At 39.6% G+C, this 13,097-nt stretch overlaps 1 protein-coding gene across 6 annotated transcripts in view; it reads right to left on the bottom strand.

Annotated features, from left to right (window-relative positions):
- Nucleotides 1-13,097, bottom strand: part of CENPO (centromere protein O) — a 47,857-nt gene that overhangs the window by 5,853 nt on the left and 28,907 nt on the right. For all 6 annotated transcript variants that reach the window (XR_005213284.1, XR_005213286.1, XR_005213285.1 and 3 more), the window contains 4 exons: nt 3,476-3,593; nt 2,524-2,783; nt 1,422-1,593; nt 22-185 (listed from right to left, as the gene is read on the bottom strand). Coding sequence is in view for 2 of the 6 variants with exons in the window: in XM_037812696.1 (XP_037668624.1) it covers nt 49-185; nt 1,422-1,593; nt 2,524-2,783; nt 3,476-3,593 (687 nt within the window). In the remaining 4 variants the exon portion in view is untranslated. The remainder of the gene's footprint in view (nt 1-21; nt 186-1,421; nt 1,594-2,523; nt 2,784-3,475; nt 3,594-13,097) is intronic.

The following is a 13,097-nucleotide window of genomic DNA, read 5'->3' as shown; positions in this document are numbered from 1 at the left end:
GTACAGTACTATTTTACTCACTTCTGGTGTGTTCCCAGGGAAAATATTTTAGGAAGTCATGCTGATATCCAACTTTTCTCCTTCTCTTACAAACGAAGTAAATACTTTGTGTAGGGCCTTCGTACGAAACAGATTTTCATGGGATGCTCGCTGTTCTTCCCACGAAGTGGATAATGCTTCCATCCCTAAAAAAAGAAAGATTCTGTCAAGCTCCTTCAGTGTAACCGGAGGACTAAGACCCTGGGCCACTGATATTCTGGTCCCATGGGCTTTTTTTTGTTTTAATTCAGTTTTATTGAGATAATAGTCAAACACCATACAGTCATCCATGGTGTATAATCAACTGTTCACAGCACCACCGTATAGTTGTGTATTCATCACCCCAATCTATTTTTGAACATTTTCCTTAAACCATAAAATATAAAAATAAGAATAAAAAATAAAAAAAGACACCCAAATCATCCTCTCCCCATCCCACCCTATTTTTCATTTAGTTTTTGTCCCCATTTTTTCTACTCATCCATCCATACACTGGATAAAGGGAGTACAATCCACAAGGTTTTCACAATCACACTGTCACCCCTGTAAGCTAACAGTTATACAATCGTCTTCACAAGTCAAGGCTACTGGGTTGGAGTTTGATAGGTTCAGGTGTTTACTTCTAGCTATTCCCATACATTAAAAGCTAAAAAGGGTTACCTTTATAGTGCATAAGAATGTCTACCAGAGTGACCTCTCAAATCCATTTGAAATCTCTCAGCCACTGAAACTATTTGTTCCATTTTACATCCCCCTTTTGTGGACCCTTGGACTTTCAAGGAAGGGACTTAAAACAGACACTGCCCAGAGTCATCTAAAACATATGGTGTGAATGTACATGGTAGCTTCAAAATTTCTCCTCCTAAAAACATTTTATCCAATTTTCCTTTGTTGCCCATATTACACTACTGTGCTACAGTTAGCGAAAACAAGTGCACAAAAAATGTCTCTCTCAGCCGGCCCTGAAAATTTTCCATTTCGAGAATTCTTTAGAGAGCTAGGTGCATACTGAGTTGTCATGTCTATTTGGCTTCACAGTGCAGTGACTCTTGGCTGCATTCACCATAAATGACTCCTGGACTCCATGCCAAGTTAGAGCTCTTCGAGAGGGGTTGCCAATGAAAAGCAAATCATAAGCTGAAGAACAATGGCAAAGTCGAGGAGTGGGGCACAGAACTAGGGTAATTATGTTCACTGTTTACAAAGAGGAGAGGAAAAATTGGTAGAAATAGCAACTTTCTATCTTGAGTACATTTATAGTACATAAACAAAAGAAAGTGCCTCAAGAAGTCCATTTGATGTATTCTACCTATTCTACCCTCAGTTTCTTTCAACTTGAATAAATCAGAGCACACTCCTCACTGAAGCATCCTTCCCCTTACCTTGACATGTAATGGTGACATCAGTTGGTAGAGTTATTGTGAGGTCCTTGTATGTCAGTCTAGCACAAAATGGGAAGGACTGACTCCTTGGCTCCACCTTGTAAGTAAACTGCAGCAAGTTGCACAGTGAGTTTCTCTGCAGGGGCCCAGCAAGAAAGGCTGCAAAGTCCTTCTGATGGGGGTGGGGTGCAGAACAAACACAAAGGTGACCACTCTGGCTCCAAAGGCATTGGACAAAACATGTCTACCAAAAACAGGGCCCGTTAATGGAACATCAGAGAAAGAAAAGAGGGACAGAGACAGCCTTAAAAAAGAACGAATGAGAGAGATTTGAAGATAACTAAGGATCAGTGGCAGCCTAGAAAGGCCTTCAGGAAGCAGTTACTAAAGAAATGGCTGGGGGGCTGGGGAGGAAGATAATATTTCTGCTGAGAATTTCATGAACATTGTGTACGTGCTAAGATGCTTCATGTCTGCATTCCCAATCAACTTAGGTTTATCTCATTGACAACTGGGAGCTAAGTCATTCCAAATGCACAGGGTGTGGAAATACTAAGCTTATAAGGCCTTCTTTTTCCCTATTTGCATTAATTTCCTATCTACTTTATTCACCCCAACCCAAGCTCTAATTTTGTAACCTGAAGAAGGTAGGCCAGATTTTAGGGGAAGACTAATAGCATTCCTCTCTGGCATTTTAACAACCGTTATTCTCTTTCTGCTTTTATCTATCCCCAAGGTCCATCAAGGCACTTGGCACCTAGTAGCTGCCCAAAAATCCATGCTGAATTATAAGTACGGCAACGTTCTGTTACTGTGTGGGGGGTAGAAAGGGTCAAGATAAAAGCTAAGGAGTGAATTATCCCTTAGCCAGCCAGTAGCCATGCTTCAACATCAATTCCAGGGTTTCAAAAGGTTAAAAAAACATGTTGGAAAACAGCTTATACATAAAAAAGAAAAAAGCTTTAGAGTAAAGGATAATGGTTAAACCTCTGGCTCAGAGTTACAAAACATCCAAAATACAAAAGAAAATCTGTCCCATTTTTTTCCTTTTAAGCCTATTCTGGACCCATAAAATGAGTCACACAAGATCCCAGACAGATACCTGAAGTCGATCTGCCTGGTACTTCCTCCCGGAGTAAGCATTCAGGTATTCACAGAGACTAAACAGGAAGTGCTGAATGTCAGTCTGTAAGTACTTTGCAGCTATCTCTTCTAGGGGAATGAAGATGGGAACTGAATGGCTCTCTATCCGAAGTGGTTTCTGTATGACGAGGTCCACAAAATAGGAATCCAGGAGGTTCCCCTCAAAGGCAGTGCTGATGCAGACGCAGACTCCTCGGCTGGTCAGCTTCCCACTGAGCCCTGCGGCGACAAGACAACACCCCTCAGGAGGCGCCAGGCCAGTGCCCTATCTTACTGACCCCTGTGTCCCCAGCAGCTTCCACCGTGCCCAGGATCTATTGCATGTGCTCAAATGTTTGCTGAATGAATGACTATCACGGGTTCTTTCTTGCCTTGACTCTGGCCCACTTTATGAGTCTGAGCTGTCATGGAAAAACAGTAGGAAAAAAGAGCATCTACAATGACTACCAAACACCAAATTATTGAGGAAGAGATTTTGAAAATTTCAACTTACTAGTTCTTTTTCCTGAATGTCAAATAATTTATGATAGTTCCCAGTTGTTCCCACAATCCTCTTCTGACAGAGATGGAAGAATAAAATCCCATTTTAATGATGGAACAGAGACTTAGGGGTTCAAACTATTTGACCAATGGCATAAAACAAGCCAGCAGTAGAGGAAGCTGTAGTCCAGGGTCTGGCACAAAGTGAACAGCTTAAATAAAGGGTCTAAGCAGCCACCAACCAATCTTCTGCTGTACAAATAGGCCAATCTTGGATGTCAAGATATGCCCGTAAACTGTGTCCCAACTCTGTATTTGGGATTGGAAAGGTGGCAAAATAAATGCTCATGAAATGAGACTGGGACTAATAATACATCCAACAGACTGAGGAGAGACAGAGACCCAGAGTGAATCAGGTCAGAAAAAAATACCTGTGAAACGATATGCCTGCAGAATGGCTTTCATGTTTTCCCGTTTTGTTTCCAAAACTTCTTGCTCACTGATTGCCAAGGCTTGGTCACGGTCTACATTGGCAGTGGATGCTTTGACCTACAAGATATGCAGCCAATTAAATTTGGCACAAGGGAGTATACCACCAAGTCCCTGCCCTCACCTAAAGGGGTAAAAGCTAAATGCAAAGTATTCTGCTGTATGCAATGCTCAAGAAATGCCTCGAGTGGCCAGCCAGCTGGTGCTGTGAATTCACAGGAGAGGAAGAATGTTGTGGGTCTCAGTGCCAGGACTCAGAAGTAGAAACTGGACTGCCCTGAAGAACAAGTAGGATTTTGGAGGGAATGGGGAATACTGTGAGAGGAGGAAGAAAAGGGTGTGAGTAAAATGTCCAGGGTGAGCGCAGGGTGAGTGAGACAGGCGGCTGGGAAGGCTGGGGGGTCAGTGCAAGGCTCGAGCGCCCGGATGAGAAACGCTGGCTTGCAGGCTTCCAGCTCTGACACAGCAGAGGGTACCAGACTAATCCTCTTCTGAGAACTATACACAAGCTGATAAAATATGAAAAATAAATATGCAGGCAAGCAGAAAATGGTCTGAAAGCATTAGAAAACAACCAGAACACCCAGGATTGAAGAGTCCAGATAAATGTTCTAAAGTTACTTGGACTTTCCCTGCAGCTTTTCCTCTTGGCATTTGGTGATTTGTATCACAAGACATACGGGCCAAAGAGAAAGCTGCAGGCTAGACTTTGTCCCAGAGATAAAAACTGGAGGTCAGGGTTAGCAGAGCCATCTTTCCATGGGCCAAGATCCCCCAGAAAAGGGAACCTAACATTCTGCATGCAACATGCCCTACAGCCATCTGCCAATTCCTAAACTGTGTATGTGTGTCTGGGTACTGGGAAACCAAGCAGAAAGAAGCTGCTAAAGGTAAAAAGCTAAACAGAGATTTTGGTAGTCTCAACAGTACTAGGAGACAAATTGATGTCCAAGGACTGCCACAGAAGGGCCTTGATAAATTTGCCCCTCATCCCCAGAATTTCTATTGAGAGCCCTAAAAAAGGGCTAACCTAGGAGTGAGGAAAAACAGGAAATAAACCATCTCAACTGGATTAAGGTGATATGTCCACACAGTGTCTGCCTGCCAGAAAAAACTCTAATTCTCTCTACAGGAAGATAACAATTGAGAGCCCAAATATTTTTATCATATAAAATAACTATCACTGAATATAAAAAAAAAAGAATTACCAGGCATACCAGGAAGGAGGAACAGATGACTGAAAAAAAAAACAGGGAAAAAGACAACAGAAACAGATAAAAGGAAATTCAGCTATTTGTGTTATCAGGTATGGTCTTTTTTTTTTCCTTGCGATTTTATTGAGTTATAGTCACATACCATACAATCATCCAAAGTGTACAATCAATTGTTCACAGTATCATCATATAGTTGTGCATTCATCAACACAATCAATTTTTGAACATTTTCATTACTAAAAAAAAAGTAATAAAAACAAAAACAGAAGTAAAAAAGAAGGCATGGTCTTTAAAATAGATTAAATGATGGAGAACTCATACCAAAGAGTTTGAATCCATAAAAGGAATCAGATGGAAATCCTATAACCAAAAAACACAGGAACTGAAATTAAGAATTCAATAGATAGATAGGTTTAAAACAGGTTAACAGGTTAATGATTGAGTGGTACATGAGGGGAAAAAATGCCATCTACTGCAAACTACGGACTATAGTTAACAGTTATATCTTAATATTCTTTTCTCAACAGTAACAAATGTACCACACCAATGCTAGGGGTCAATGATAGAGGGAGATAAGAGGTATGGAATATGTGGGTTTTCTCTCTTTCTTTTTCTTCCTGGAGTAATGAAAATGCTCTAAAACTGATTATGGTGATGAATACACAGCTATGTGATGATACTGTGAGCCACTGACTGTACACTTTGGATGGATTGTATGATGTGTGAAAAAACCTCAATAAAATTGCATTTAAAAAAAGTATATTAGGCACATAAGAAAATATAAGTGAAGTGGAAATTAAGTAATTGGAAAATATCCAGATTTAAGCAAAGAAATAAGAAATAAAATCAGAAAATTCAGTAAAGACAGAAAAGAGGCCACAGTCAAAAAAAAAAAAAAAAAAAAAAAAAAAAAAAAAAATCAAAACAGCATACATGGAAACCCCAGAAACAGAGGGAAGAATGAGATAGAAACATTATTTGAAGAAATACTGGCAAATTTTCCAAAACATAAGAAGTTCTACGAACATCAGGCAGGGTATATATAAAGAAAACCAAACGTTGGCACATCATGATATAAAAGTGCTAAAAGCCAAATTCAGGGAATAATCTTAAAAGCAGTCAGAGACCAAAAAGTGGAATAAAAAAATGACCAGTCTGAAGAAGGCAAAAAAGGAGAAAAGAAGAACGAAGAACAGATAAAACAATAAAATACTAAGATGGGAGATGGAAACTTAAATATACCAGTAATCACATTAAAAGTTAATGTTCTGGGGGGAGAGAAGATGGCGGCATAGAGAGGAGTGGAAGCTAGTTAGTCCCCCTGAAACAACTAATAAACAACCAGGAACAACTAGTAAATAATCTGGAATAACTGCTGGGGGACAAACCTGACTGTCTACACATCATATAACAAAGTAGATTGGGAGGAATGCCCGAGATCACAGCATAAAATCTGTAAGTAAAAACTGCAGACCTGCACTGAGACCCCCTCCCCCATGGCAGCCCAAACTGCAAAGCCTCACTGTGCTAGAGAGCAACACTCCCTGACCAAGCAAATATACCTCAGCCCAGCTCCAACTGAGGTTTTAATTAACAAATGTGGACTGCTCAATACAAGCTATGAGCCCCCAACAAGCAGATGGAGGCCTTTGGTGATGACTGACCTTGGAGAGCCAGAGGACCTCCCTGGGAGGGAAGGGGAGCCCAGAGGACCAGGTGCTATGTCTGGCCGCCGGTGAAACTGAGGGTGGCTGCAGACTGGCCCTGAAGCTTTCTGTCCATTTTTTGGCTCAGTGGAGAAAGCCTCAGCCATTTTCAGTTCCCAGCGCTCTGATCCAGACAAGGGTGGAGATAGCAGAGTCAGAGAGAGTATTTAAATGCAAATGATATCTCCCTAAGGGGTCTATCTTCCCTAAAAGGAAAGAGGTGGTGCCAAACTCTACTAGCTGCCTTCCATTCAGAACTAGACCCCAGAGCCTGGGGGAAAACAGCTACAGGGCACACCTCCTTATACCAGTCTGGAGCTACATGCTGACAGGTGCCACCTGCTGGGCAGAAAAGCACAGGGACTTGAGGCCTCACAGGGTGCATCAATCTTCTAAGACACACCCTCAGGGAGACGTGATATACCATTGCCTCCTTCTGAGTCCTGAGCCCGTTCTGGTCTGGGAAAACCTGATTGGGGTAACCAAGGAAACCAGATGCCTAGACAACAGAAAACTACAGCCTACACTAAGAAAAATGAAGTTATGTCCAGTCAAAGGAATGAACTTACATTTCAACTGAGATACAGGAATTGAAACAATTAATACTAAATCAATTCAAAAAGTTTAGGGAAAATATGGCAAAAGAGATGGTGTGTATAATGAAAACACCGGGCGTACATAAGTTAGAAATCAAAAGTTCAAAAAAACAACTGGCAGAATCTATGGAAATGAAAGGCACAACACAAAAGATGAAAGACACAATGGAGACATACAAGAGCAAATCTCAAGAGGCATCAGAAAACACTCAGGAACTGGAGAACAAGACATCTGAAAGCCTACACACAAAAGAACAGATAGAGAAAAGAATGGAAAAATATGAGCAATGTCTCAGGGAACTGAATGACAACACAAAACGCAGGAATGTACATGTCATGGGTGTCCCAGAAGGAGAAGAGAAGGGAAAGGGGCAGAAGCAATAATAGAGAAAATAATCAATGAAAATTTCCCATCTCTTATGAAAGAGATAGAATTACAGATCCAAGAAGCACAGCATACCCCAAACAGAATAGATCTGAATAGGCCTATGCCAAGACACTTAATAATCAGATTATCAAACATCAAAGACAAAACCAGAATCCTGAAAGCAGCAAGAGAAAAATGATCCATCACATACAATGGAAGCTTGATAAGACTATATGCGGATTTCTCAATAGAAACTATGGAGGCAAGAAGGAATTGGGGTGATATATTTAAGATACTGAAAGAGAAAAACTGCCAACCAAGAATCGTATATCTGGCAAAACTGTCCTTCAAATATGAGGGAGAGCTTAAAATATTCTCTGACAAACAGAGAATGACAGAGTTTGTGAACAAGATACCAGCTCTACAGGAAACATTAAAGGGAGCACTGCAGACAGAAAGGAAAAGACAGGAGTGAGAGGTTTGGAACACAATTTTGGGAGATAGTAGCACAGCAATGTAGGTACACTGAACAAAGATGACTGCGGGTGTGGTTGAAGGAGGAAGGTTGGAAGCGTGTGGAACACCAGAAGGAAAGAGGAAGGATAAGGACTGGGACTGTATAACTTAGTGAAAACTAGGGTGCTCAATGATTGTGATAAACGGTACAAATATGTTTTTGCATGGGGGAGAGTGGATGGGTGTCAACATTGCAAGGTGTTAAAAATGGGGTGGGATTGGAGAAAAAATACAATCAATGCAAACTGGAGACTATAGTTAACAGAAATGTTCTATTATGCTTCCTTTAATGTGGCAAGGGCAATACTCCCTATGGTAGGGAGACATAGGGGAGGGGTATGGAACTCTTGGCATTGGTGATTTTGTTTGACTCTTTATTCTGCTTTAATTTAATGTGATCTTTCCTTTTGTTGCTTCCTAGCTGTCATGTGTTTTTTTGTTGTTGTTGTTTTTTTTCTCTTTGTTTTTCCTTTTGCTTTAGTCTCTCTACATTCTTTGACCCTTCCTCCTTCTTTGTGGCAGAAATGGAGATGCCCTTATATAGATAGTGGTGATGGTGGTGAATACACGAATATGTGACTATACAGGGATGGAATGTATGGTGTGTGAACAAAACCATCTTAAAAAAATATGGGTTGATGAAGAAATCTTGAGGGCACTATACTTAGTGAAATAAGACACCTAAGGACAAACATTGCAGGGTCTCACTGATATGAACTAATTATAATAAGTAAACGCATAGACATGAAATATAAGTTACCAAAATATAGAAAGAAGCTAAAGAATGGGGAGCGGTTCCTTATTATGAGCAGAATGTTCAACTAGGGTGAACTTAAACGTTTGGAAATGGATAAGAAGTGATGGTAGCATGTTATGAGAATAACTAACAGTGCTGAATGGTGTATGAACGTGGTGGAAAGGGTAAGCTCAGAGTCATGTATGTCACCAGAAGGAAAGTTGGAGGTTAAAAGACGGGAATGTATAAAACAGTGAATCTTGTGGTGGACAATGTCCATGATTAACTGTACAAATATTAGAAACATCTCTCATGAACTAGAACAAATGTATGACATTATAACTAAAAGATAATAATAGAGGGACATATAGGAAAAAAAATACATACCTACTGCAAACTATATACTGCAGTTAGTAGCATTTTAACATTCTTTCATCAACAGCAACAAATGTACTATACCAAAACTATGAGTCAACAATGGAGGGGGGATGGTTGGGGTATGGGAGGATTTGAGTTTCCTTTTTTTGTCTTTATTTCTTTTCTGGAGTAATGAAAATATTCTAAAAAGTGAAAAAAAAATTGTGATGATGGACGTACAACTGTATGATGGTACCTTGGGCAACTGATTGTACACTTTGGATCTTTGGATAATTGTATGGTACGTGAACAATCTCAATTAAAAAAAATAAACAGAAAAAAAAGTTAACCTTCTGGGGATTGTGGGAAGATGGTGGATTCAGCTTCAGGACTCGGACCCTCCACAAGAACAACCATTAACCAGACAGGAATGTCTGAAACAACCATTTAAAACTCCAGAGTCTGGGAGAGCACTCTGAGCACCGAGGGAAGAGCAGGAGGAAGAGGCTGGTAAATTACGGTAAAGACCAGTTAAGTTGTTCTCTCCCACAGTGGTTACCGGGGCCCACCCCGCACCATGGCAGCACACTGCATATGGGATATGGACCTGGCTAGCTCGCTGCTGACAGAAAGGGACATAAAAATCCTCTTCCCCAAGATGAGGGGTGGGCACGGCCAAACACTGGTAACAGCTCACAGCTTTTGGTGAGTGATTTTGGATTGCTAGGGGCCTGGCTCTGAGGGCAGCCACTGTTCCAAATCGTCACAGACAAAGGCAGCAGCGGAGGAGACTTAAAGACACTAAACTTCCTCAGAGTTGCGCGTTACGGTTGAAAGGTTGCATCTACTGGGCAGGTCAAGAAAGCGCAGCTTTGGGGAGCTATGGAAGAAGTTCCTGGCGCCCTTCCTGATCCCCTCCCCAGGGAAGTTTGGACTCGTTCTGTGCCTCCATTTTTGGTCCCTGGCCTTATTCTAACTGGGAAAGACCTACTTAGGAAACTCCTCTCTGGCACGCCCCATCCTCCCAGAATCTGCCCTCCAGGAAAAAGCAGCTTGAGAGGACCACAAAAGCAGCATAAGAAACTACTGAGGCAGACAGCTTTAAGTATCTGGAAGATGGAGGTCTGTCTCCTGGGAAGTAGAGGGGTCACTCAACTCCTCTAAACAGGGAACTCCGAAGCAACTAACAAGCACAAGCCCAGGACAAGACACAGGCCCAGAAAAGACAGGACCCTGCATTTTACATTCGTCTTGGGGGGACTTTCCTGATAAGAGGGATGACACTCAAGAAAATCTCTATCTTATCACCAGCTGGTTAGGAAATGAAAAAACAGACTTCTCAGGAAATAAACCTCAGACTTAACATTTAAAAATGTTCAAATGTACAGTGTACAACAAAAGAGTAAAGACAAACAGAAACAAGAAATATTGGCGGATCCAAAGGAAGAGGTTAAAACTCTAAAAAACACCAACAAAGAAGACCTGTGGACATACTGAACAAAGATTTAAAAAAAAAAAAATCAATCTTAAAAATGCTCAAGGAGATGAAAGTACAGAGAAATAAATAAAGGATATCAGGAAAACAATGAATGAGCAATATGAGAATCATAGTAAAGAGAGAAATTTTAAAAAGGAATCAAACAGAACTACTAAAATTGAAGACCACAATAACTGAAATGAAAAATCCCCAAGAGGGTTTCAACAGCAGATTGGAGCTGGCAGAATAAAGAATCAGTGAACTCAAAGACAACTGAATTGAGTCAGGTCTGAGGAGCAGAAAGAAAAAAAATATATATAAAGCAAAAATAGCCTAAGAGACTTCTGGGACACCATCGAGCATACCAATATATGCATTATAGGAGTCCCAGAAGGAGAAGAAAGAGAGTAAGGGGCAGAAGGAATATTCAAAACAAATGATGTCAGAGAACTTCCCAAACTTAGCAAAAGACGTGAATATGCACATCCAAGAAGTCCAGAGAACAAACAGGATAAACATGAAGAAAAACACATCCCATCATATACTGACCACACCGTCAAATTCAAAGGACAAGGAGAGTTTTAAGCTGCAAGAGAAAACGTATTATGCACAATGTCCCAATGAGACTGCGTGCCAATTTCTTATCAGAAACCATGGAGACAAGAAGGCAGCGGGTGGAAATACTTAAAATGCTGGAACAACACAACTGCTAAACAAAAATTTTAAACCCAGCAAACTTTCACCATTGAAGGAAAGATTAAGACATTTTAAAAGCTGAGGGAATTCGTCACCACCAGACCTGCCTACAAGCAATACTAAAGAGAGTTCTTCAGACTGAAAGGAACAGACACTAGTCAGTAGCTCAAAGCGGCACACAGAAATAAAGACTTCTGGTACAGGAAACCAATTGGACAACTATAAATGCCAGTACTATTGTCTTGTATTTTTTGGTATGAAACTCTACTTCTTACAAGCAAATTAATAAAAAGTAATGATGAAGCTATGGTTTTGGATATACAATGTACAAAGTGATAAACAAGTACAAAAAATAATAAGGGGACAGAGGGGTAAAAGAAAAGTGTACGAGTATGCTACTGAAGGCAAGTTGGTATTAAACTAAATATGACTGTCATATGGTTAAGATGTTAAATTTTAACTCCTGGTAACCACAAGGAAAATATATGAAAAATTACTCCAGATAAAAATGAGAAGTTACTCAATATGGTAAACCACAAAAAAATCACATAAATATAAAAAGCATGAACCACCTATATGTCTACAATTGACCCACCTTAACGTCAAAGACATGAGTAGGTTTAAAGTGAAGAGATGGAAAAAAAAAATAGACCATGCAAGTAGTATCCAAAAGACAACTGAGGTAGTTATACTAATACCAGATAAAATAGGCTTTAAGTCAAAAATAGTTACAAGGGACAAAGATGATCATTATATATTGACAAAAGGGTCAATTCAACAAAATGTAGCAATTAAAAATATACATGCACCTAACAGCAGAGCCCCAAAAATTTGAAAGAAGAAAGTAACAGTTCTACATTAACAGTTGGAGACTTTAATATACCACTTTCAATAATGCATAAAATATCAGGTCAAAAGGTCAATAAGCAAATACAAGACTTGATCTATATGCTAAACTAACTAGACATAATAGATATATATAGATCAACTTCACCCAACAACAAAGAATGCACATTCTTATCGAGTGCATATGGATTTTTCTCCAAGCTAGTCCATATCTAAGGTTACAAAACAAGGTCTCAATGAATTAAAAAATATTGCAATAATAGAATGTATTTTCTCTAACCACAACAGAATAAAACTAGAAATCAATAAAAGAGTGAGAATTGGGAAATTCACAAATATGTGGAAATTAAACAACGTCCTCTTAAACAACCAATGAGTTAAAGATGAAATTAAAGAGAAATTAGGAAATTTCTTGAGGTGAATGAAAATGAAAATACAACACACCAAAACTTATGGGATACAGCAAAGGCAGTGCTGAGAGGGAAATTTATAGCTCTAAATGCTTACATTCAAAAAGAAGAAAGATTTCAAATCAGAAACCTAACCTCAAACCTGGAAGATAAAAGAAGAGCAAACTAAACCCAAAGCAAGCAGAGGGAAGGAAACAACAAAGATTACAGCAGAGATAAATAAAATAGAGAATAAAAAAACAATAGAGCGAGTCAACAAAACCAAAAGTTGGTTCTTTTGAAAAGATCAATGAAACTGACAAATCTTTAGATAGACTGACAAAGGAAAAAAGAGGATACAAATAACTAATATCAGAAATGAAAAAGGTGACATTACTACTGACTCCACTGATATTAAAAGGACTATAAGAGGATACTATGAACAACTCTATGCCAATAAATTAGATAACCTAGATGAAATGGGCAAATCCTTAGAAACACGAAAACTACCTATACTGACTAAAGAAGAAATGAAAGATCTCAACAAACGAATAATTAGTAAAGAGATTGAATCACTAATCAAAAACCTAACAATAAATAAAAGCCCAGGATCAGACAGTTCCAGAGGAAAATTCTACCAAACATTCCAAAACTTAACACAAAT

This window comes from Choloepus didactylus, chromosome 20 (assembly GCF_015220235.1).
Source record: "Choloepus didactylus isolate mChoDid1 chromosome 20, mChoDid1.pri, whole genome shotgun sequence".
In the NCBI taxonomy this organism is placed as follows: domain Eukaryota; kingdom Metazoa; phylum Chordata; class Mammalia; order Pilosa; family Megalonychidae; genus Choloepus; species Choloepus didactylus.
Note: the sequence above shows the minus strand (reverse complement) of the source record. Positions and strands in the feature narration are given on the sequence as shown.